The 27671-nt window shown below is 39.5% G+C and overlaps 1 protein-coding gene across 3 annotated transcripts; it reads right to left on the reverse strand.

The window, feature by feature from the left end:
- Window positions 1–1226: 1226 nt before the first annotated feature.
- Window positions 1227–26646, reverse strand: jhy (junctional cadherin complex regulator). Of its 3 annotated transcripts, none has more exons than XM_084373831.1 (9): window positions 26583–26646; window positions 25114–25559; window positions 19510–20254; window positions 13399–13494; window positions 12111–12553; window positions 11448–11745; window positions 6199–6285; window positions 3910–4017; window positions 1227–1824 (listed from the first exon to the last, which is right to left on the reverse strand). In XM_084373831.1, the coding sequence occupies exons 2-9, from the start codon at window positions 25494–25496 to the stop codon at window positions 1615–1617; spliced, it is 2370 nt and encodes a 789-aa protein (XP_084229957.1). In that variant the 5' UTR covers window positions 25497–25559; window positions 26583–26646; the 3' UTR covers window positions 1227–1614. The 3 variants fall into 3 exon arrangements, with proteins under 3 accessions (XP_084229957.1, XP_084229956.1, XP_084229958.1); XM_084373830.1 differs by having other exon boundaries at window positions 3910–4032; XM_084373832.1 differs by lacking the exons at window positions 1227–1824; window positions 3910–4017 and adding an exon at window positions 4055–4452.
- Between the last annotated feature and the right edge of the window lie 1025 nt (window positions 26647–27671).

The raw sequence follows: 27671 nt of genomic DNA on the forward strand, positions 1-27671 counted from the left end.
AAAAAATGAGTGTGGGCATTAGGCAATGGTCTAGGATAGTTGGACTGTATAGTGAAAATTAAAAAATGCTGTTGGGGATTCTATGATTGCTCAATGTCACTGATGACATACTACGACAACTTCATTATATCATAATCTTCAGTGTTTTTTGCCTCTTACTTGGCAATAACACAGAGTCTGAGTGACGCTGTTTATGTTACATCTGTCTATAGGTACGTACATACAATTATGTCTGATCAATTAGTATAACCGTATAAGTGCAAATATGAAAATCTATTTAATGCACCAAATCTATATTACATACAAAGTTTCTAACCAGGATAAGATAAATGTTACTCTGTGGTAGGGCTGGGCAATATGTTAATATTATATCATCTTAGTTTTGGATACTGTTATATCTTGATATGGCATAAGCGTAAGTAAAATTATGTCATTTTCTGAACTTACCAGACTGTTGTACTTCCTTTAATACTTGCCTTTACCCACTTAGTCATTATATCAACAATATCATTATCAAGGTATTTGGTCAAAAACATAGTGATATTTGATTTTGTCGCCAAGTCCTAGCATTTATGAAGTGCGTCTGATGATGATTTTAAAACATCAAAATATATATTGTGTGTCGCGATATAGCTTTAAAATATATTGCATATTATTTTAAGGCCCTATCGCCTTGCCCTATTCTGTGGACTGACTTAAGAGCTACACCTGCATCATTATTAATCTTAGCACATTGTCAAGAAAAACAAGTGAGATCTAATAAACAAGGCATGACAGCAGTGTTCATCCCACAGTGCTAAAATTCATTTATGCCATTAGGAAAAGTATATTATATATTATATAATATATTCATCTTCACCCACCTGTCCCCTTTCAGGCTCATGTCAAATAGTATTTGGATACACTTCTTGTATGTTCTTTTTTTCCCTATAGGTCAACAGAGCAAGGATTTTTCACATCAGACAACATAATCAGTGCGTTCAAATGCATTTTCATTGATGTGCAGCTTTCTCAAAAAGACTGCAGTAACTGATTTGTTAGGGCTGCTTTATATATTTCAACACACTTTAAGGCACTGAAAGTAAACCGAGCAGCATGCAAAAGCCAATCAAATTATTTGTTTTTTTGTTTTTTGCAGCAGTGCTCACAACATAATATTTCAACAAGACAGGACACAATGTCACCATGACATGACCTATTACAAAAAACTATTGAATATAACAATGTGTTATTTTGCCACAGGTGGCTTTATAGTTGTTTAAACATCATACAATCACATAGTGTATATTAATTGTAACATTGTAATACAATTACCCTGAACATGGATCACCAAGTTGTTTGCTGATTGAAGCTACCACTCTTTTCAGCGATAATCTTTAGGGATCTTATGATAATTTTGAAAAATGTGTGAAAATGTAAGTAGCATTACTACATAAAATTTCACACATTTCCAAGGCCCAGTGTCTCAAATCTTTACTGTATTGATACTGTATGTTGATGTGACACTACACCTAGCAAATATAATGAGTCAGCATGTTGTGTCTCATATCCTGGAGTACAAATATCTATGAGAGCATGGGTTCCATGGACTGTTTAAGTGAACTGCACCTTGCCTCAGACACCATGTACTTTTCTGAAGAGAGCAACAGCCTTCTTTTCTTCTTCATGCCTTTTTCTAAGGACTTCCAGTGTGGCTGGCTGGGACATGTCCAAGTCCTCCAAGAAAGGAGTGTGCTCAGTGAAGCCTTTGGACAGGAGTTTCTGTCTCTGTTTTGGTTCAAACTGTACAGGGGGCTTTACTATGGTCTTGGCATATTCTAAGGCCTAAGATTGAAAGAGAAGAGAAGAGAGAGAGAGAGACAGAGAGAGACAGAGAGAGAGAGAGATCCACATTTGTTAATGTATTTCCTAATCACTGTGTACTTTACAAGCTGTAGTTAGAAGTCAGAAATGGCCATGGTCCTTGAGAAAAGGTCTATAGAACTGTGACTACCACTCTTTCACCTCCACTGTGACCTGTCAAACGTTACTACTAAGGTTGCAGGGGAAATGGTTTTAAGGTATACCGCGTATAAGTATATATCATACATGTGTATTTGCTCATCTATGGTATTGAATTTTACTATCCATATATATATATATATATATATGTATATGTATATATATATATGGTCTTTTCAATAATGGAAAATCAATAAAAAATGAAGTATTTTTTTTTTTTAAATAGCACAAGTGTGCATACAGTGTCTTGGGGAGTACTACTACATATGTGAAAAAAAGTAGTGTGGAGCCTTTTGTGGCTCCAGAGGAAGATGCATTTAATCTGATAAATTGCCTTCAGTGATGTAATGTACAGTGTTGGGGAGACTTAAACTACATGTAGTTGAACTACATAGCTTAACTACAATTTGCTGTAACTTGCTGGTAGTTAAACTACATTCATATTTTGTGCTTTTTCAAGTATTTCAACTACTTTTTGGGTCATTTTTTGTAGTTTAACTACTCAATTTACAAACTACAATTTTGGCCAATAACATGAAATATTTTCTTTATAAAAAAAGACCTATATAATATAAATCTTATTTTATTTGCTTTGAAAAAAGGCATGAAACACGTCATGACATGCTAAGCCAACGCTTCCTCTGATTGGCTTGCCCTGGCAGCACTCAAATGCTTCACAGAGTGGGAGGGTCTTTATGCCAAGGAAGGCAGTGCTCATATGGCACAAGCACGTCATGGACACCCCTCCCGCTACCCCCGATGCACCCCCGAATGCGCCAGCCCAACCATGGCCATATTTGAGCATGCACATGTTGGCTATAGATGGCTTTTTAGTGTTGGTAAAGATGTTTTTAGTGCCAAACGGAGCCGGCTGTCTGATAAAAACTTTGAGAGACTGCTCATGTGTTGTGTCAACAAGCGATTCTGCCCTGGCATCTAGTGCCTAAGTGTTAGTGCCTCTGAAGTTCCTGTGATGTTGACCAAAAATGTCAGCTTTTGTTCTTTAAAAAATAAAACTTGAGTTGAGAGGCATATTTCTGCTGGCATGTGAAGTTTTTGTAGGCTATTATATTTTGTTTCATATACACCATATGTTGATGTATTTAACGCTGAGTTAAATGAGTATAATGAGTATAAGTAGTTGCTAAAGCTACTTTTTTTTAGCAGTAGTTTTACAAACTACATTTCTCCAGGGGTAGAAATGTAGTTTGTTCAAACTACTGCCAGGCTGAACTACATGTAGTTTTAGAAGCTACGCTTGCAAAGTAGCTTCCCCAACACTGGTAATGTAGTGATGCTAAATTGCATTGTGGGTAATGTGGGCACCAGACAAGGAAGAAGAATGTGTGGAACTAAAAAGGTGTTATCTCTGGTTCTGCTGTATTGATTTTGATCATTTGTTCATTCAAACAACGTTATAGGAGTGCAGTGTAGACCAGTGGGCGGCTTTTCAAAACCTGGTGCCTACATTACCCACAATGCAAATTAGCCACTGAGTCACGTCAATGGAGGTAATTTATCAGATTTCATGCAGCCTCCTCTGGAACCACAAAAGGCTTTATATTTTTTCACATATGCATAGTACTCCCCAAGACATGTAAACACACTTTAATGTGTAAATTGGTGGACTTACCCTTTGAGGTTTTCATTATTTAGTATTCAAACATAGTATTTTATCCTAAGTGAATTATCATGTTTGCTTTTTGCAAACCAGTTGTGTGAGACTAGTTATCCAGAATAAACAATGTTTTGCTTAGTGAACAACCTGCCCTAGTTAAGGCTTTGAAGGACAGGTCCCAGGCTGGTACCATAGAGTGACAATATGCCTTATATATCTTTCTCAAACAATTATAGGGACACATGCCGGTTGTGAAAGAGGCATGTCCTAGAGTTCACACACATACACACCTTCATCCTGGGAACTTTCTTGTCATTGCCTTCTGGGTCCTTGGCTGGTAGAAAGGGAATCCTACTCATCTCTCTGTTCTGCTCGCGGATAACAATTGAATACAGCCTCTGTCGTTTCATTTTCTCAGCATGATGATGGTGAAAGAGTGAGAGAGGGAGCGAGAAGAGAGGGAGAATGAGACAAAAACAGAAACAGATTATAAAAGGGGGTTTAATTAACTGAGCCATTTGTCCCTTAAGGCCCTTCCTTTTGTGTATGCCCTTTGCAGAGCCTACTCAAGCAGTCCAAAAAAACCCCACAAAAAAAACAGACACAGTGAGCCATTCAGTGGGCCTATCAACATTTACACATATCATTCACTAATAGGCTTAGCCCTGGAGATTCACATGGCTCAAACTAGAGTAAATTGGCCAAACATGCTCACTTTTTACAACTGGCAAAAGATGTATCAATGCACGAGCACTTAACTTCTTCGGTTACTCTCATTCGCTTTGTAAATGGAATTTTATCTTTGGAACAGCATAGGGCCTTTAAATGATGACCTGGGACAATCGGGAGAGGGTCAGTGAATACACAAAGACACTAGTGGACATCAGAATTTAGGCAGCTAAACATGTTCGTCCAAACAATTTCTGAACATGTTTGTTTTTTGTTTGAATCACTGCTTAGCTTATAATGCCTAACACAAATTAATATGGCATCCTGATATGTAGGATATCGTGTTCTTCAGTTCTATCTTCTATTTCTTGGCTAGAAAATCGATTAAAGGCCGTAGTGACTCTCAAACATAGAAAAAGTGACATGTAGATGCTATATATTGTAGTCAACAGACTACTCATATTGCTGAAAGCTCTCATAAGACGGATAGATGCATGTAAAAAAAAAGAGAAAACAGTTGACAAAGAAGTTACAGGAGCACATGTGTCTTCCTGCTTGTTAGCTTCTCTCTGCCCAGTAGGGAACAAAAAGTGACTCCACTTTGTTCTACCTCCCTCTCTCTCTCCCAATCATTACTACACTGCCACTGGATCATAGTCCTCGCAAAACCAGAAGAAACAATTTACGGCGCACAAACCAGGACAGCCGATGTTATCATTTTCTCAGACGTTTTGCAGAGAGCAGTATATTATCTAGTTAAAAGGAAGCAGAGCCACAAGGAGATTTTTCTTTTTGAGATTTTTCTTTTTGGCATTATATTTTGTGGTTATGGCTAGTAGGATCAGGGGGTAAATTGGGCCGGGGAGCCTGAACAGCCCTGGTAGCCTACGAGACAAATGTATTCAATGTAGGAAAAGACAGCAAGGGGTTGCATTAATTGCAGTGAACCTTGATACGATCACTGCCCATAGCATCTTCCAACCACCCAGTCAGACTAGATACAACTGCAAGCAATGTGACCAGCCCAGATAGAGAAGGAGCACGGCAAGAACTTAACCTAACCTACCTTGGACCTAAGAGAGTGAGCGAGACAAAAATACAAATCAACTATGGTGCAAGGTTTCTCCCAAAGATAATTTGGGGATTGGACCTCTTCCTCCTAGACATGTATGTAATATGTCTATTATGAAGCTAATTTCCAAACATAATTTTATATCAATAAATCTACATTGGTATTGGTCAATATGAAATACAACAATGGTACAATGGTATACAATTTATTACGACTTACGCTGTAACATTTGATGTTGGTCTTGCTATCGTGCTACATTGTGTTGGCCTATTACTATAAAGACACAACATAACTAGGGAATGTAACCCAGGTTTATGAATGGCACTTAAACAAAGTTTACTCTGTTTAACCATCTTCATATTAGAGTTATTAATCTTACATAGACACAAATAGATACATTATCTCATGGTTATCTATCCTGCAAACATCTGTGTTTAAAAATGAAAAATAATATTAAAAACAAGGTGTCACTTGCTTCCATAACAAATGTATGCAGAAGATGGTGGTGCTTTTTCACTTTTGTTCACAGGGGCTGCCAGAATAAACACAAAATGAAAGTTCCTTGTAGCTGCTTCATTAAGAATAACATTTAGGGAAAACACAACCAGGTCTGAGCTGCAGAATGCAGTATAACGACTGTATTTACCAGCAGTCCACAAAACATTCACAGTTCACAGCAATGTGGATAATTTCAAGAAGAAAATGACAGGCTTGCTTGTGTGTTATCAGACAACATCCTCATGTGTAGATTCAGGATAAATGAACACACCTGACACAAACTGGTGGCTCAGTGACAATTTCTGCTGATATGACGCTGACATTGCAGGTCAGTACTTACTGTCTTTTCAATGGCTTTGTAGTCAGGACCCAGGCCTTGCAGATTTATGTCTGACTTCAGCTGCTTGTAGTCTTTAAGACTGTATGCCTGAGAGAGAGAGAGAGAGAGAGAATGGGAGAGAGAGAGAGACTAAAGATTTGCAAGTTGACAATTGCCATACACAATAAGTGCTATCAAACATCAAGTGACAATTTTGAATACTTAATTTAAAGTGGACTTTTGTCAAACTGAACTCCATTTTTTATGGCTGTCAAAATCATACCATGGCACTAAAATAAACTCCATCCATCCATTGTGTGTAACACTTATTCTTTACAGGGTCATGAGCTGGAGCTGATCCCAGCTGACAATGGGCAAGTGGCAGGGCACAGCCTTGACAAGTCACCAGTTTTACAGGGCTGACATATGGGACAAACAACCATTCACACTCACATACAAACCTACAGGCAATTTAGTGTGACTGATTAACTTTTTGGCAATTAGCAATTAGCAATTTTGGTCTATTTTTATGTCTCTTATTGGGCTCAAATGGTGCACTGAGAAAAAAAAAATCACTAATAATACACCAAATGATAGACTGTCAGACAACATGGCGAGACAGAGCCTCAATGTGAGTGAAACTATCTTCACCACCACCAACATTTGTAACACCCCATCCTTTATGTTCGGTTGTAGCACTAGCTTTGCAAAACAAAACAAAAAACACTCACCAATCAAACATTATTCTATATAATATATATTCTAGTTATATGTAGTGCATTGGATTCTGCTGCATTATAAAGAAGAGCCAGAAAGATTTTTAATACTGCTGAAACGTATACTGAACTAGACACTATTATATCCCTAAATACAATATAGACATAGAGCTGTGTATGGAGAGTCTCAAAGGGCCTTCCTTGGGTCAAAATCATGGGGCATGATGACCTAATGTGGATCTATTTAGGGGGTTCTTGACATGATGAAGCCCAATTCTATTTCATGCTCAGCCACACACATGCCGAGTCTATATTTTACTTGTATTTGCTGACATTCTCTACTGGATATGATTTCAAAGCTCTGAGTAACATAAACTTTTAGTTTTTGTTCTTCAGCAGCCACATTATTAATATAGTTTGGCTTTCTGCATGTGTTACAGACCTACATATGCATTTGCAGCTCATATAGATCAAGTGAAAGATGCTCTGTGGCTCTACTTGAGGATGACAACATTCAGTTGCTGTATACGTAAACGTCAGTTTAACTGATCTCACAGCACAGCTGTTGACTGATGTTCAAAATCTTATGAGCCACAATCAAAGTTTGTTGAGTTGTCTGACAACAGAAAACAGATGTTTAGAAAGAAATACAACCCCAAATCACCAACATGCCGATTTGCACTGGACTAATATTATCACATGACCTCTGTGTTTGGTGAAATAAGGTAGGTAATATGCGGTGGAATTTTTACTTTACAAACTGTGGACATGGCAGTTTTGCACGGGATTGAGATCACAGGCGTCTTCCACAGTTATTATAAATTAATAAATGTCCCCAGGTAATACTAGTCTTGTGCAAATAGGGCTTTGGATGATCCCCTGACATTATGAGAGCGTATTTAGTGCTAATTAGCGAATGTTTGCATACTAATGGTCAAAACTAAGATGTGAACATGGTAAACTTGGTACTGAAACAACAGTATGTTAGCCTTGTCATTGTCATAATGTTAGATTTCTAAAGTTAGCGTTTAGCTTAAGGTGCCACAGAGCTGAGGAAGAGCCACACAGAGTCATAGCATGCTTTTCATCTCTTTTAATGGCACTTTATAATTAAACATATTATAGGCCTATACATGATCCTTGCTTATGCATTTTAGTTCACTGAGATCACCTCTTAGTCAAACAATAAATTCAGTGTTGTGAAGTCTTTTTCTGTGGATTTTTAAGGTAAATTTGTGTCTCTGTGACTGGTGACTTTGTTGGAATGGTTAAGAGTCAACCAAAACCACCAAAAGGCATGTCGGCAATGTATTAGAAGCTGCAAGAAGACAGGTGTCAGTGTCCACAGTCAAGCATGTTTTGCATTGCCATGAGCTGAGAGACTGCCGTGCAAGAAAGAAGCTCTTGCTCCAGACACAGCATCTTAAAGCTTGATGGAAGTTTTCTGCTGATCACATGGACAAAGAAAAAACCTTCTGGAGGAAAGCTCTGTGGTCAGAGGAAACAAAAACTAAGTTGTTTGAACACAATGAGCAGCAATATGTTTGGAGGTGAGAAGGTGAGGCCTTTAACCCCAAGAACACCAAACCTATTGTCAAGTACTGTGGGGCTGCTGGGTTGGGATGAATGATCCCAAACTAAATCAGGCTAGAATTGTCCTGACTTGAACCCCATCGAGAACATTCGGACTGTGCTGAAGAAACAAGTCAATGTGAGAAAGCTAACAAATTTAGTTGAATTTCACCAATTTTTTCAAGAGGAGTGTTCTGTATGTACATTTATGACCAAGACTGTATGGTGTTTGTTAATCTAAAAGATAATATGGCAAGTTAAGAAAGTTGCAGTTTGTTGTAAAGATTGTAAAGTGTCATTTAGTTTAGAAAACACTCAGTGGACTACATCGTCTCATGCAATATATGTGTCCAACACCAACATGCCCTTCACCTCAGCAAAGACTGAAACCAGTTAACCAGTTCTTCTAAGGTTTCGGTAAGTGTTAGATGAAATGACATCACTTACGTGACTTTTGGGTGTGTAGTCTTTCTAATTATACACTTTCACAGACTTATACTTCAACAGTTTTTTGACAGACTGCAACTTCGTTGAATTACATTTTTTTATTAGACTTTTAGACTGACAAACATCATGTGCAATCAATGGCACAATTCAAAAATCCTGTACCTCTTGCCATTAACTACCATACATATTTTTCTGACATGAGGTCCCATGGTGGCCCACCAGAAGGGGAGGGACTTCACCTCTTGATAGTGGCTGTCTATGTTATGCTAAACTAGCCATTTACTCCTAAAAAAAATGAAATCTTCCTGGGGAAGAGTAAAAGTGTATTGACACAAACAGTATGAAGAGTACAAACAATACATGAGTTTTTGAAGGATTTTGCCTTGGCACCATATACAGCATAAAAGACCATTTTACCTTATTAGGCTCTGATATGATATTGAAGTACTTTTTCCAGGGACACTGATGATGAACTGAGTTTGAGGTGATAGAAGTAATACAAGCAATGGCACAAAGAGATGTACTGCATACCTGCTCCTTCGCAGGTGCTGGTGACGATGATGATGATGATGATGATGATTTTGTGTGTGTGTGTGTGTGTGTGTGTGTGTGTGTGTGTGTGTGTGTGTGCGTGCGCGTGCGCGTGCGTGTGCGTGTGTGTGTGTGCGTGTGCGTGTGCGTGTGTGTGTGTGTGTGTGTGTGACCATGGGTGCATGCAGTCCACATGCTGCCCCAGACAAAAGGGAGCTAATCATTCCAGATTGCACTGGTTGCTTTTCGGAAGGAGGATTTCAGTTCGCTTTAGCCACTGGTCATGGACACAACAGGGTACATGGAAATAATCCAAGCCCTCTCCCCTCTTTCTCCAGCTCCTAAGTCATACTCATCTGCTTTCATACCCAGGCACTGCAGCCAGACTGCTTTACAAATTGAGCCTGTAATCTTGTCAGACATGATGGCTAACACGGTGGGAGAGATGGTAGGTCAAGGGGTGGGGAGTGGTGGGCACCACAGGAGGACTATGTGAGGGCTCCAGCATAAATACAACTCTAAGTACTTAAGCATACTTTCTAGATTTTTTTGAGTCCATACAACTCAATTGTTATCTGTTAAATGGTATGAAATATACACAGAACGTTGTACTGTTATCAATAATGTAATTTCTGAATGTATGTTAATGTAATGAAATTATTGTGTAATGTAACAATAAATGATACATTTGATTTGATTTTGATTTGATTTGTTGTTGTTAACCGTTACATTAATTGCCAACTATTTTGATAATCAACTAATAAGTTTGAGTTATTTTTGAGCAAAAAGCAGAATTCAGTAAGCCAATTCTTTTTTGGCTAACATTTTTCAACAGTTACTGATATTTAATAGACCAAATTACGAAACGATCAATTGAGAAAATCAGATCAGACAGATCAATCGACAATGAAAAAGAACCTTTATTTGCGCCCCTATCATATATATGTTATAATCAGTCTATCTGTGTTAAAGATTGCTACTATCAGGTGAGGCTAGGAGTCTCAGCACAATCACAAAATGTGTCTTTTATTGTAGCATGGTTGCAAAAAATATCAAAATTTTTCAACTTTGTTTGAGGTCAGTTTAAAGCAGTACTAGGGGTAGTTTCACCACTGACACATAACTAGTACGGAATGTGATATTTCTGCAACAGGTACCTCTATTTAAATAGGCCTACACATTAATTTAGAAATTGTTAGCCAGAGCTAAGTTAAGTGACTTGTTAAACAACGCCTTCCAAAAGCCAAGTCATAAAACCCTAATATGGCTAAACTGTGTATGCAACTTGGAAAAGGCAGGATGGTTGAGTCACTTTCTACTCAGGACCCACCTGCACAACTCAGCCTGACAAACCAAAGGAGAAGGGGAAAAAACAACAATAGCCAAATCATTAAATGCAAATGGGTTTCTTTAGTGGCCCTGCGCCTCACAGACTCTCCCTTTTAATCACCTTATCCTCTAACACATCTTCAAATGGCTTTTCAGAGTCTGTGGTTTATATAGTCATCGTCTCATAGCAATTAAGTGTATCGTAGTGGAGCTAGACAATTAACCTGATGTTATGGGGCCTTAGTCACCAGAACACTCCTGCTGGATTAAGCAGTCGCTGCATGGAGAAAGCTGAGGGGATTATTTGGGACTTCAAAGGGGCATGTATTTGTGTAACCTCTCGTGTTCATGGGGATTAAAGGGGAATGGCACTCAATTGAAGACTTTATGTGTCACTGTTGTTAGGTGAAACTGCATAATGAGTTGTTATTTTTCTAACTTGAATGTGATTATTCAGTACGTGCTGAGTGAGTTTTGTGGTCCTTGAGCTTTAAAACAGTTTTAAAATCCATGCATATCAAACAAATACTCATGTGTATCATCCCAGATATCATGGCGGACATACTTAATACACTGATTAAACACAAATAAAACTGTTTTGCAGCAGAGGAAAAATGAGTAAACAATGAGAATCCTTCCAGCCAGGATACAAATGAAGCTCACAGACACACCAACCTTATAAGTGACTTTCGCCCTCAGCTGCTTCTGTTTCTCCATCTGAACCAGGTAGCCATCAGAGTTGCTTCTATGGACAGGGTAGGCTGTGCTCACACTCTGACAGGGGCTCAGCTCAGACTCTTTTCCTGTCATTGGCTTTCCTATCGGGGGCAGAACTGTGTAGGAGCCTGAACCCATTGACAAAGTGGTGGTGGGTGTCCTGGGGAGGCTTTGTGGAAATTGTGTACTGTGAACCTCATTTGAACTCTTCTGGTCTTTCCCTTCAAAGGATAATGGACAATGTAGTGCAGTTGTCCTGAAACACAAAATTATTGGTGGATGAATAATGATGGGTCCCATGATAATAGATAATGAGGCAAAACATGTAATTATTACTCATATTATTACTTATATTATATATACTCCCTATTTTTATTCATTTTCATATGGTGTATCACACATACATTTCAACAAATGTTCTTTATCTCACTGACCACAAGTATTGTCATTCATCATTATTTCGCTATTGTGTTTTGATGTCTCCAGTATGTCCAGTATTTGTTCTATTTTTTTCTATGCAACTGCTATTATTTGATGGCACAGTCATCAGTTTTCCCTGTGAGATCCTTCAAATGTAACATCATTTTCGTCAGTGAAAAAAAAGCAGTGTAAACAGTTCACCTTTGCCATTGTTCAGGGGTACTCGCCAGGTTTTGGTGGTGAAGTTGTGCATTTACCCCTTTAAGAGACATCTTGGAGGACTTTCTTGGATTTGTTTGTTGATACCCATGGGACAGTGCAAGCTCAATTTCAGTTGTGGGGCTCCACTGAGGACCATGAAGAGATGCTACATTAATGACAGCATCTTGGCCCCTCTGTTGGAGTAATGGAAGGAAATGGGATGAAGTGTTGAGGTTGATGTTGAGGTGGACAGTGTGGGGCAAAGGCTGTGATGAAGTCGTCTTCTGAGGTTTTGGCTGAGTTCCAGCGGTTGGTCTTGCTAATAGGTAACTCAGACTGTCTCCTCGCTCGGCACTGACCCCTGTGGCAGGGGGCTGCTGCTGTTGAGGGGGGTCGGGGTATTCTTTCCACTGGGCTTTCTTCCCTTTGCTGATCTGGGTTACCTGGGTGGAGAGTAGGATTAACTGTTTGAGGATACATTTCTAGTATAGTCACTATCATACCCAACTAGAATACTGTGTTTTAGAGCTGAACCAAATTATCAATTGGCCTGTATTATCAGCCAATCAGCCATGATGATGCACTAATGATGTAGGATGACAATCCCCAAAACTGTCCAATCAATGAGTTACCTGTCTGTCTGTTTGACTTCATGTTAACTCTTCTTGGTTCAAATGTAAAATGTCAGTGTAAAAAGGAACCAGACCAAAACTAAAATGCAACAATGTATCATTTTCTTTCAGTTGATCTGGACCAATTGAACCAAACTACAGGCGTGAAAACACCTTACACATTTACACCACAAAAACAACAACTGGCAGCTCTAACAAAAAAGAGGCACGATTTTTTTCCCCATGTGTAAGAAGGGCTGGCGCTCTTCTTTGCATGATCTCACCAAATTATTTAGCGAGAGGTCTTTGAGCCTGTGTCTCATGCATCTAATGCAACTGATTTAGCAAACACCAGCTTTGCCCATTCCAGTGGGAAAATATTCATTCTCGTCTGCTTGGCAGTGTTAAGGTAGCTGCTCAAGTGCTCAATATAATAATGCTTCTCCAATCCTTTCCTTTTTCCCTCCAACCTCCTTTTAAAAAAAGGTGCAACAACGCCACCAGTGATTGAGTCCACATTTTCTTTTTGGAAATTAAGACCGGGGTGATAGTGTCCCTACTGGGCAGCAGCTAGATAGAACTCACTGGATCTTCTGCAATTAAGCTTCCATAAGCTTCCAATACTACAAGAAAAAGGCCGACACATCAACCAAGTCAAAAGAAAAGGAGGGTCCTACCCTCAACTGCTGTGTTTTCTGGAGCCACCTCAGCTTGGGGTCTGAACTGTCCTTTTGATGTTCTGTGATGGCTGTCTCCTTCAGAGTTTCATGCACCTTTAGACAGATGAAAAAGAGAAAGCAACATGCTGATACAGATGAATGTTGAAACAAATAGTCTTTATATTTTGCCTGTCTATACAGTGTGAAGTGCAGCCTTTACTAAAGCCCATTAAAACCGACACAAATATACCTACTCAGTGGTATCAATACCGCCTCCATTTCTATCAATGCCTGTCTCCTTTGACCACATCATATTACATCAATTTACTGTTTCAGTTGCTCCTAATGTACCCATTTGTGGAATGGAAATATGTTCTATTAACGCTGTAATGAAAATCATTTAGTTAACTTCAGGACTCCCCTCAGCGGCAGAGGACCATCTGAGTGGATCAATGATATTGACAGGCTGAAGACTTGTTCACTGAATGCCACTAATTCTGTGAGCGTGAATAGGTGAAGGTCACAAGGAATGAGTGGATCCAGTTGTAACGCATCCATCAATAAGTGTGTTTGTGATTGCATCTAATAGGCTACTATTATGCTGAGAAAAATTAAGGGCACTGTTGACCAAACCACCTAGACCTGAAGCTGTTTACATATGTAAGTGGTCTAGTCTTTTGTCTGTAGCTGTGTCTCCAGCATTTTTTTATGCTCTGGGGCATTAACAGAACCCCAAAGGAGAATCTTTTTGAAATGACAGGGAGCCTCCAGGACATTTGGCTACTGTTTTTAGATGATCAGTAAGGAGAGAGCAGTTGTTTGAAAATCAGGTGTCAGTGACTACTATCAATACACACACTCAGACTTCTCACCTTTACCCATTGCCCCTGCCATTGCCTTTTGTCCCCCATTATAAACATCCCAATCAGTTGGAGCAAATGATCATGCCTGTATTGCATTTTGAGCATGGTAAGCTGTGTAATATCTTTTCTACTAAATTGGGAGGCCCATAATTGCTTCTCTGCGAGACGATGTCACAACAAAGTCTGGCAATTGCAGCTAGCTGTATTACCTCCTGTACCTGGGAAACATCTGCTTTTTGCAATGAAGACTTCAAAGGATCTGTGGATCTTGAATTGCATTTAGCTGCTATTGTGGCCAGCCCAGGTAATCTTGATTAGGTGTTTAGACTGAGGCAGGGTATACAGTGGCAGAGAGCTCCCCAGAGCATTGGACTAAAGCTATTAAAAGATTGTACATTATGTTCCCCTGGCTTTGAAGTGAGGGCCTGCTAGAGGAGAAGGGACTCTAAGGGGTGAGTGCAATAGCAGAAGATTGATCTGCTACTTCTGTCTTTATCAAAGGAGGCCCAGGCCCCGATGAAGCCAATCATTGCTACCGCCACTCTGCCACTTGGCTGAGCTAAACATTTGCTGCATTAGGAAATTGTGTACATTTAATAACATGTCTAATTATCACAAGTTGCCTTCAGATAGCAGTTCTCTTCAAAAGACCAAATGGGGTATTTTAAAAGGGCCTAGTAACAACTGGCTTGTCTGGACTCGCATTGATTTATGAAACTGATGTGATTTGTACATGGAGTGTTGCTATCTTTTGCAACGAGCTACAGACAAGGAAGGGTGGGAGGAAGCAGACCTTAACATGATATGTTCCAACAATCACATACTGAATGTAGAAAATAAAATTCTCACTCTCACTAACTTCGTTACTTCTTTGATCTGGGTATCATCAGATAATCCATAATTCATTTTCAATTTAAAAACAATATAAGCGTATAGGTCTGTGTATGGTCAGTTTATCATTTGTTCATTTGATTTAAATGAGTCAATTGAGAATCCGAAATCAAAAAATGAAAATAAGCATTATTTTCATTGTTTGATTTGTCATTAATTGATATTTAATTGAATATATTAATTGATTGAGCAAATAACGGGCCAAGGGCCGAATTTGATTTTGATATTTAATTTATCTTGTGTGACCCGGAATTTATTATTGCTTTATTGACTCACATTAAATTCTTTTTTATTTGGGAGGGACAGTGCATGCTAATGAACATTTATTCACCAGGAATATAATGTAAGCAAGCCGGAGTGTAGCCAAAGGCTAGTTTCCATCCGTTGTCCCCAAGTACATTTAAAAACAAACAAAAGACACAACATTGCCACACAGTAATCAAACAAACAGTAATGAGAAACAAACAGACAAGCAAACAGCAACAACAAACAGCTGGACAGCTCAGTGCAAAATGTGGGACTGTGGGTGATGTAGAGGTGGACTGGAGGGTTGCAGCAATGCAGAAACCGGGTCATGACTCTTATTGGGGTATATGAGAGTGAGTATATGGGAAGTAAGACGGGGGGGAATTTATAACTTACATTACTGATGCTCACAAGTCTGGTTTTCCCTTAACCATGATTTCAACGAGGTTTTGAAGGTTACCAGGCTTGGGCATTCCCTTATTGAGGGTGGGATACTATTCCATATCACACATCCTTTAACAGACAAGACATTTTGGGCAAAAGATGTCCGTCTGAAAGCGAGTTCACAGTCGCCTCTATCAGTGGCTCTGGTCATATGAGAAGTAGAGCCACAGATCGACTTTTGTGTGATAAAGGTGTTTAGTGGAGGGGGTGCCAGGCCATGCAGGACTTTGTAGATGAGACAGGCCGACTTGAAGTTCCTGTGATTGATGAAGCTTAGAAAATTATATTTGTCTAGGATATTGCAATGATGATAGGAGAGGGGTTTTTTGTCCAGGACCTTCAGGGCTTTTTTATAGCAAGCTTCAATAAGTCTGACGGTGGATGCATTAGTATAGGACCAGGTGGTGATACAGTAATCAATGTGAGAAAAAATCATGGAGTGTAGGAACGTGAGCGCTGCACTATCTGTCAAGGAGGATCTGATTTGTTTGAAGTTATATAGATTAAAGTTAATGGTTTTCACAGTATTTTTAACATGGCTTTTAAATGATAGTGAAGAGTCCAGGGTGACACCAAGGTATTTAAATTCCTTCACCATCAAAAGCTCCTCACCTTTCAGGTAGATTTTAGTAGGTGACAGGTGGGTTGTGGGTTTGGCAAACATCATGCAGACAGTTTTTTTAGTGTTCAGAGATAGGCATGAGATAGTTAACCATTCCTGTATTTTGTTTAAGGCAGATGATAGCTTTTGGGCAGCTTCTTGTGAGGTTTTAGCATAGGTTAGGATTACTGTATCATCAGCATACATCAGGGTGTCGATGTTATTGCAGACATTGGGTAGATTGTTCACATAAAGAGAGAAGAGTAATGGACCAAGGATTGACCCTTGGGGGACCCCTACTGGGCAGAGCAGGTATGGGGATTTTTCACCTGTCACTTGGACACACTGTGTCCTGTTTGACAGGTAGGATTTAACCCAAGCAGTAGCTTGACCAGAAAAGTTAAAGGCAGAAAGTCTTGTTAGCAGAATCTTATGGTCAACAGTGTCAAAAGCCCTTTTAAAATCAATAAAAATAGCACCAACACATGCATACTTGTCAAGATAGAGTTTGACCTTTTCAGTGAAGACACAGACAGCTGTTTCAGTGGAATGGTGTAGGTGTAGGTCTTGCTCGTAAACTGCTCTATTTATGGTGGTTTACCAGTTACCGTTTTACCAGTAAGAAAAACACGAGCATTAACCCCCAGATAGATGTTTAATAAGACCACAAGGAGAAAAGAAGTACCTACCTGTCTCTTTGTGGTCTTATTAAACAATATATTCATCATGTTCCACTGACCTCCCTCTGTCTGGTTTTACAGTGGGACTGTCAGGGCACCCAGGGGCGTTTGGCAATGAGGGACGGCCAAGAACTGCACTCAGCCATGTGCACAGGTCCCACTGATCTCCCTTCCTTTTGTTGTTCAGTGGACTAACGTTACCAGGGCCACGAAAAAATTCTGTTATTATTATTATTATTATTATTATCATTATTTTTATTATAATTATTGTTATTATAATTATTGTTATTATTTCCTAACTGTATGTGTCAGTGGTCATCTGGTGTTAATGGGTTGTGCTTATGTTTTACTTGTGGTTGGTTTGTTGAAACAACCAGCCAGCCGCAGAGCTAATGCAGCGGATTATGAGCCAGTTGCCCCAGCACCACAGCGAACAGGCCCAGATGATGGAGGCGGGCTGCCCTGCCACTGCTCCACCATCTGGCCTGTCCGCTGTACCCAATGAGCCCAGGGACACTGCAGTTGCAGTGAGGAGTGGTTCAGGAGGACGACTGACCGAGAGAAGAGCAGCAGAAGACTGGGAGAAGGGCCTAAAAGAACATCGCGGTTTTTTAATTCCCTACTTTTGAACTGAGCATAAAATCAAAAGTATGTAAAAAAAAAAAAAAAAAGTTTCTTAGTTTTTGTTTCACATTAATAAACAAATAAATAATTTTATATTTTTCAATTTCTTTGCCTCTATGCCTCCTTCTACTGAAGCATGCTTTGCTTATGGAAAAGATGCAATCATCAACATCAGAAAAGGAATTGTGGGGTTTGGATTAAGTGCAGGCCATGAGACAGTCCACCAGTGACTCCCAAGTGGCCAGCAAGACCATCGGGACAAAACGTCACCAAAAGCGAAAGTGATTGCCCCAGGAAGCAAGGAAAAGAGATCCAGGATCAGAAAACTTTATAAACTCAATGTTTATAAACCTTGTCAATTGCTTTATAAATGGTTTATAAAGCATTTCATTGTTTGTTAACAGTGAAATAAACATGAACTAAAGTTTAAATATGAATTTATCATTTATTAATGATGGCCATTATAAAGAGTTGCCATACATTTCATTTATATTTTGTGACACACTCAATTCATAGATTAATCCTACCATGAAACAAGAAATACACCACATGCAAATTGGTGCCCATTCTTTTATGCCCTATGTCCCCATTAAGTAAGAACGTCTTTCGGGAGACAGCCCAATGGAAAACTAATAAGCGAATTCAGAGGGAAAATGACAAAACACAAGGGTTCAGGAGAGAGAAAGGCTCTGGCTCTGTTTGCCATTGCACAAAGCTAACGGCTCTTGACTATGTAAATGGTGATGATATGAGACATTGTAGAGGGCTGGGGCTCAGATGGGTGAACAAGGTTGGGGGTATTATAGCCAGCAAACAGTCGTGTGGCCCGACAAATGGGGACTGCGGGACATTCTGACCAATTATGCCACTGTGCCAGGTGCAGGGACGTCTAAGAGCCTATTGGTAACCATGCGTCTCTGATGTTCTTGTTGTACACATCAACTCATAATAAGCACTGTATAGGCAGACATGGCTCTTTTCATATGGTGGAGAAGGAGGCAGATGAAAACAGCTATGCCCCTCTGCCAAACTAATTTTCCGGACTGGGTCCGAGCAAACATCATATTCTCTTGGTTGTTGTCTGAGATGACAATAAAAGGCATACAGATACCAATAATATCACTAAATGAGCCTAAGATTGGCTGATGCAGAAGGAGAAAAATAGAAAAGGCAAAGAAGCAAACAATCTTGTCCTATATTTTGCTCATGAGCAACTGCTCATTAATATTGTCACCAGATTAGAGTGAGTTTTGCAGAGTAAATATACTGACACTTGGCTGTGTTCTTATCACCTGTTCACAGTAAATATGCTGGAAAATAGAAAGAAACAAAAGCCATTTGTTGTGAATGTGCACTAACAAGCCCCAGAACTGATCTCTGTCTGTAAAAAAATCACATCAATCAAAGTCTATCACCGAGCCATAACCTGTAAGGCCACGGTGTGCATAAAAAAAACTCAATTGTAAATTGTCAGTTTAAACTGTGTTTTAAAAACTAACATTTACGTTGATCACAATATCTTTGGTAGTCTGTCCCCAGTCAAATCTAATCTTAAATCATTGAAGGTTAACAATAGCTCAGTTGGCAGGAGTCATTATCAATGCTAGTGCAGCTCCTGGTGTCTGTTTCTGTAATTGCAACCTATTTCCAAAGAGGGCCTGCGCTGAGAGTGACCATTACAGTGGTGTCTTGGAATTTGCTCAAATTTCAAAGATCAAATTCTCATTCTGCATTTAACCAAAAGCAGATGATATTGGCTGAGAAAACATTGTATACATACCTTATTCACACTGTGAGGCATGCCTTGCTTTTGTGCATGCACCGTCGCATACGAGCCATATTTGGATGTGTTGCACCCCAGAGTTATTTTGTTCCGTTCCACAATGTTGTCTGTGAGTCTTTCTAACTTTTTGTTCGATGAAACCTTAGGACTCAACAATGCGGATGTGCTCATACTCTCAGTTAGACTGGGTCCTCCTGGTGTGTTTCTCAGTCCTTGCTGGTAGGTCTTAAATTCTTGAAAGTACCTAGCATGTACAACCTCTTTCAGTTCAGGAGACCTGCTTATATTGTCACTAGCACTGTCACAGCTATTTTCAAATGTCTGTCTGAATCCTCTCTGTGATCTGTTTTCACTTTCATTATTAGTGAAAATGCTTGTTGGCCTTGAACATTCAGCCTCAGGTGATATAAATTGCAAAGCATGGTTGTAACAGTGGGAAGACGTTACTGTGCTATTCTGACCATCTTGTGGATGTAGGCGGTATGGCTGGTCAGACTGATTGACAACCATACGAGGGGTCACCACAACAGCTGGACTTGCGTCAACAATATATCTGTATCCTCCTCTCATTATCGGTCCCTGTCTGTCAGCACATGTCTGATGAGATATCTCTTTAGGGACTTGGTAATATTCCTCGATGGAAACCTGTGGACTCTCATTGAAGCACCCAGCTCCCTTCAGGTTGGTCCTCCAGTTGGGGTCATAGTGCAGGTCAGAGTAGGCATCATCAGAGAGTAGCTGGCTGTAAAGTTAAAGAAAGACAATAGCAATAAAGATTTATATAAAACAACGAGCCTGAGACGCACATTTGCATCAGTAATTGAGTAATTCAGTTATTGAGATAGGAAACTAAATGTCTGTCAAAGAGGATGTCCATATGTGTTTAGGAAAGTCTCAATCATATTATAAATAATTGATTTAATTGTTGGTAAGCAGATTTATAAATGACATTTCCATATCCAAAGGAGGTTTTACAGACACCTGAATGCCACATACGCATGTAGTGAGAAGTCAAAGGAACAAGAGGCATTACACCGTTATTAGAATGATGATGTCCTCAAACAAAGAGAGCTAGGCCTTATTAGAGACTTCTGAAATTGAAACAGATAAGGGGGATTATGAGCCTGTATTTACAGATAATTTTAGTATTTTCACCTCCAGGCTCACTAATGACAGTGTATTTGAGAGCTACTAGCGGGGGAATGGTTCACAAACGGCAATTTTCAGCTTATGAAATGGCTTGAAAATTGCAGGCTAAAATGCTCTTTCTGATGGTGATGAAAAGATCTCATTAAAATAAATAGCAGAGAGCCTCTTTGTTGTGCTTACTGGGAGGACGCGGGGAGCCTACTTCCCTTGCCGTGATGCTGGGCATCAGGGGGGAGGGTTGCCTAGGTGTAGGGCCCTTCACTTCGACGAGGCCAAAAGGGTAAGGGATGTCTCTCTAATGACTCAGACTTAAACAAGTTGGAGAATGCATTATAGACAACATGCAGCTGGGCGTGATGCCTCTAACACTGGCAAAACACCACAGCCTATTATGTCTTGCCCAAGATACAGACTCCTAAATACAAAAGGCAGTGAAATATTGTGACGAACACTGAATGGGAAAATGAAAAAACTGGTTATACGGACAACACCCAAATATCCTTTTGCAACATTTCGAGTGAGATAGGTGTAAGATATAGTGAAGAGGGATGAATGGAGTTGCTTAAATAGGAATCTTCTGCTTGAATGAGGAATGCCCATTGGGTTTGAAAACTATGCAATGGCAATGGGTGAAAAGGCTTACCCGCTTTGAGGAGGCAGTAGAGAGGACTATGAGAACATGATGATGGGAATGGGACTGTGTACACTGCCTTGCCTCTATGAAATGAAGCCTTTTGTGAGAATATGTCATGGTCATTTTCCTCTGAAACAATGTACTTTTCAAGCACACCCACACTTGATGGGCATCAATCTACACGGGTTATGAATAAAATGGAGAATGCCCCTTTTCTATTTTGGAGAGAAATGACTATCAGGCAGTGTCTGAAGGTAAGAGCAGAGGAAACAACGGTACGAGTCGACAAGAGTGCAAAAACAGATGTGGTGTTGTTCCTCACCATAGATGCCTACCTCTGCTCCATCAAAAGAGAGAAAGAGAGATCTCCTTTACAGCAACAATGATCCTTGTAATGGACCACGAGTGACCACTTATTGAGATTCACCTAAACAAAACAAAAATCTAATTTCCCTCAAATGAAAGCCGTTATGCTGAAAGCACCTGAATTAGGCCATTCTCACTACAATGTAGCATCGGTGCCTGCATCTCATTAAATAACTGACACCATTCCATTGTTAAGTGACGAATGAAGGCTATTTATCTTTTGTCATCCCTGTGCTGTCTAAAGGTAAAATGTTTGATTGCTGCTGTGATTCTCCTTGTTGTATTTTGTCTAAGCAGTTCTATTATCTGCTTAATTTTAATAAATTTGTCACAGGCAGTAAAGTGACAGTCCAGTTCAATGGGCAAATTGATCAAGTTCAGGCACAATCTCAGTCCGGTGAACTGCTTATATAATGCCACGTTTATAGTATTATTGTGATACACAAGGTTACACAAAAATTGGTCAGGTTTTTTTCACAACAACGTCTATACCCTACTTGTCTCTATAAACACCCAGTGTGAAATTGAGTTTTAATCAGAACATAACAAATCCTCTTTGATTTTTTTTCAACAAGAAATAATGACTGCAGGTTTTGTTTTACTAGTCAGTGCTTAGCAATTGTGCCACTCAAATCAACTACTGCCATCTACTGGACAAACCGCATAACTTCATATCAGAATTAGTCATGTATTCTGGAGTCACTAAAAGAGTGTCTGGTGATATTCTTTATTGTTCTTACTGGAAACAAATTTAATTAAAGGCTAACAATAAGTGAGGAAATAAATAAATAAATATTTTTTGTGTATGTAAAGCCTGATATATCTTATTCCTCTGTGCCAGAACATTAATGAGCCAAACTGTTACATTGGGTGACATACACTGATCAGCCAAAACATTAAAAGCACTGACATGTGAAGTGAATAACATTGATAATCTTGGTAATGTTCTGCTGGGAAACCTTGGGTTCTGTCATTCATGTGGATGCCACCTGACACACACTGTCGTAGACAAAGCAAACCCCCTCGTGGCAACAGCACTCAAGAGTGTGACCCACAGTAAGACAATGTGCCCTGCCACACTGTAAATACTGCTCAGGAATGGCAAGAGATACTTGACAAAGAGTTCAAGGCATCGACTTTGTCTCCAAATTCTCCAAATCCCAATCTGATTGAGAATCCATGGGACATCCTGAAACAAGTCCTATTCATGGAGACACCACTGTGGATTAGACTTGGCTCTGACCTGTCGTGGCTGGGAAACAGGACCTCTGGGGTTGTGGCGGATACTTTGAGCCCTTGGGTTGCGAAGTGGAGCCTCCATGTGTTAGACTTGTTCCAGGACTTCCTACAGATGCTTGATTGGGCTGGAATCTGAGGAAATTGGAGGCAGGGTCGATGGCCTTGAGCTCTTTGTCACATTCCTCAGACCATTCCTATGCAAATTTTGTAGTGTGTCAGGGTGCATGTTCCTGCTCCTCCACTGCCATAGAGGAGTGCCGTCACCAATCAAGGGGTGTACTTGGTATGCAACAATGTTTGACTGGGTGGTGTGTGTTAAGTGGCATCCACATGAATGCCAGGACCCAAGGTTTCTAACCCTGCATTGTAACAAGATGGCCGGTGTTGTTCACTGTCAGTGGTTTTAAGGATGTGGCTGATCTGTGTATTGCTTCATTACTATAAACACACCTTGTAGTTTATTTTGACTCAACCCCACATACGTCATCCTGCTGCCGTTATCACCGGGTACTGCTCCAAATTCGCCAAACACATGCACTATTTACACCTCTTTTGAATAATGTTTGCTACAAATAAGGAATATTTTATATCTCCTATATATATAGGAGTAAGGAAGTCACAAAACCAGAGCCAGACTAACACATTGTTGGTTTTGGACTTGGACTGCCGATTTTGTTTGCAATAATTAAACTATAGTATCACCAGAGCCTAATTTCTTTTCTTGCTGCCTTGGATATTTAGAACTTTTCCATATACATTTAGGTGTCATTTAGACTTGGGATCCTCGGGACATGTCCTCACCAGTTTTTGTAAAGGCTGTAAAGTCTTGGGCTTGTAAAGTTTTTGAAAAGATGTTATGTTGAAAATGTTCAAAAAATTGGTTGATCTCCATTAGCTGTACAGCTGAAACTGGCTGCTGCTGATTCTGGTGCGAAATTATGACAACATTTTAACCCAGGGCCTGATATGTACAGCACACTATAAAATAGGGCTAAGCAACAGTCTACAACATGTGCAAGAAAACTGCTACTGTTCATCAGAAAATAAGTCTATCAGCACATTTAAATCAGAGTGTATTGGATGGACTGTTTAGCTAGCTAGCTAGCTAGAATAGGCATAAGTTTTGCAAAAATATGAAGATCACTGTGTCTGCGCAGTGCTGTTTGCTGTAGTTTCTAACACCTCCCTCCCTTTTCCTCTAAACTTCACGTAGTTTGAGCTGCTGTAAATTAGGCTACGGCACATTTTTTTTAATATGTAACTAGCAAATGCACTTTTCTATTATTGATCATCCTGTGCCAACCCCTAGTGAAGGAGATGGACACTATTAGAGTTTAATAGTGTGAAGTGTACAAATTATGAGGATTTAAAAGAATGAATAAGAATTAGAATCAATGATTTGAGTTTGTTTTACAATTAAAATGGATACATTTCTATAAATAATCTAATCCCTGCTCCAATTAAATATATGTATCGATATCTAAACCTTACGCTTAGAATGAGTCAGGATTGATTAAACTCGATTTACTAACTCTGTTTCTAACATTCAAAAAAAATGCAGCATCAAAACAACAAGGCAGTTTAACTTACAATTGAAAGGGGAGGTTGATTTATTCTCTTTAGCTAACATTAACGTTATTCCTTCAATTGTTTCACTTCTGTCATATTTTGGAACAGTGGTATCGGATATTGTAAGCGCTGGGCTGACTGACATTGGATTTGATTGACATGATGTTGCAGCTGTGGATGGATGACTGGCTGTTACTTGTGTGGTCAACATTGTTTTGCGTTTTATGCTGATTATTTTCATATTGACGTCTCTATAGTAACCTGGGTTATGCCCTTTTGATGTGCCATGATTCAATTTATTTTCTGCCATATTTGTCTACTCTGACATCATACCATTACATTAATAAATCATATATGTTAAAGACCATTTAAAAAATATTTTTCATCTGAGCCCTTATGTACCCACCACTATTCAGTACAAAGTGAAAAAATATAAGTGTACTCAGAATGTGTCAATTATAGCCTGGTAACATTGTTGTGACACAACAGGTGACGTTTCATGTGCAACAGAACACAAATCCGACCACAACTTATGCTGAGTTACCACTCAGTTATATGCCCTGATGTTACTTTGTATACTATAATTTAATTGCACTATCAAATGAATTGCTGTTTTTCAGACAAACACAATTAGTGTAACTTACCTTGTTCCTTCTCTTTCATATATTTGTGTATCCACATATTCAGTCTGTAATAGGGTGGGATTCCTCTTGGCATGGGGGTGTGCTACTACTTCCAGGCTATCATAAACCTGAAGATCTTCAGTTTCATAATCAGTTGCATCTTCATCCTCTCCATCCCTATGCTGTAGGCTGTCAGCATTCTCCTTTTGAGGTAGGGTGTATTTGTTTTGATCAATAGACATTTGTAGCTGTTGTTGATAAGCCATCTCCTGGGCCAAGCTCTCTGTATCAGACTCCACAGAGTCCCACTGGTAAGCCAGAGGTGCTTGTCTCAGAGAAGGATGCTCCTCTTGCTCAGTCTTCAATTCTTGACACGCACTCTCATGTTTGAGTCCTTTATCCATGTTTATGTTGTAGGTGGACAGTCTGCTTCGTCAAGATTGATCATTTATGATAACTTACAAACGCTGCAACAACACACAAAAAGAGAAAGAGAGCTTTATCGCACAAGATGAATCTCAGACTGTGAGAGCTGAAGTATGCTGAGCATTAATATATTTATTTCATGACTACACATTTTCTTTCTGCGTAAAGTCCAGGTGTAAGATATTAGGCATGAAAACCTCACATTCCAGCAGGCAAATCTGCTGTATGTACTTTCTTAAGCCTTTTTCACTGAAGACATGCTGACTTGTCATAGTACGAAAAGCACAGGTGTTGCGAAAATTATTACTGAAGGCTTTATTTTATTTCAAGTATTCCATTCAACCATCATTCATTTTATTATTTACACCCTTTGTTTTTGCAGTGACGTGTCAAAATGTATTCCTTGAAAAGTAGCTTTTGCATTCCATTACGAGTCTCTGCTTTGGACACTGGCAGGACAAGTGACTGTGTGCAAACATTAACAGGAGTGGAGCCAGTAACAACGATGGATGTAGGTGTATCATTAAGCGCTGAGTGTGATACAATACTGACACGCCTAAATAGATTGCAGCCATCATTATTAATATTACTGATTAGCCTACACCTGCGTTACAAAAGTCGAAATGTCTGCAGAGGGCACTCCTGGGCACCTCACTGACCTGACAAGAGAAATAATCCTGAGAAGAAGAAAACCGTAACCGTTCTCTGATATCAGTTCTCTGACTGTTCTCTGATGTTTCTAGATTTCCCTAGGGATAAATAAAGTATCTATCTATCTATCTACGTACCTACCTATCTATAGTGGAAAATATTCGCGTTGTCACTTAACGGTGGCGTGACAGATGGCCTTTATACTAGGCCTATCGCTGAACGACTGCATTAAAGCTACTAGTTAACTATTACATATTAAGCCTAATGAGGGTAGTGTAGGCAAAAACGGAGAAACCGAAGTTCAATGATGTAAAAACATGTACTGCATTTCTTGTATTTACAGTTACATTGAAAACAGGAACTCATTGTTTCGTGGTAATTCAACGTTCAGCAAGTGAAGTAAATAAACTCACCGGATTTCCAGTCAGCGCTCTGCGGCCATGTTACCATGGAAACGCAGACGCACACATGCTGCCTTTAAGTGCTCTTCATAAAAGATCCGATTTTCAACAACTGAGGTCACAGAGTAATTTAGCAGCAGAGTTTTGACTCAGCAAGAAAAAGTGTAACTAAAAGATATTAATGGCTCTAAAACGTTTATCACATGTTTGCATGCGATCCGCCTCACTGACGTACTTGTACGTCTGTAAAGCAAAAATATTTGTCACTTTGACCAAGAATTCATTATGCTGGCACCAGTGTTGGGGGTAACTTGTGACAAAGTGATCCGTTAGAGTACTTTTCGTTGTAACAAGTAACGTGGTGCGTAAGATCTGCATTTCAAGTAGCCTAATTTAGTAAGTTATTTAGTAAGTCTTTCATTAAAGTAATCCATTACTGGAAAAAATTGCTGCCATCCAGTGGACCCACGAAGAGGCTTTTTAGCCTTGGTTTGTCCTTAGCCCCAAGAGGAACCGTCTGTGTCCTGCGTTACAATCACTGCTTTACAGTGACGTGAAATAGAGAGAATAGAACACTGGTTGGGTGAGTCTGTGTTTGAAAAGCCTAACTGCCGTATTTGTGCTTTTATAGTTTCTATGAAAGCACTCATAGTTTACGGGTTCACTAGTTGCATTTTTAATCATCATATACATAAGAGCTGTGTTGTAGTGTTTTCATGTGAACAGCTGTGCCTAATACACAGGTCACTGTCAGATTGTTGGCTAAATAAAGAGCTGTAAATGTTATATTGTATCTGTCATTCCTATTAGGCTGCGGAGTTAGATTGTGGGACTACAAAATGACGGTATAGAGTATATGCCGTCATTTTGTTGTTAACTACCCACAGTCAGTCACTATGGACAATATATTCAGAAGGTGCATGTGTAGTTGGCTAAGCCGTCTGAACAAATATCAGACATGCGCATGGGGTCGAACGGGTTTTACCATTGTTGATAAACAATGGTAACATTGATAACGCCAGTTACTTTTTAAGTGACTTATCTTGTATCGTAACGAGCTTTTAAAAGTAACGTAACCCAACACTGGCTGACGCAAGCTGT

The sequence above is a fragment of the Pagrus pagrus genome (assembly GCF_965226575.1).
Source record: "Pagrus pagrus genome assembly, chromosome: 14".
Classification (NCBI taxonomy): Eukaryota; Metazoa; Chordata; class Actinopteri; order Spariformes; family Sparidae; genus Pagrus; species Pagrus pagrus.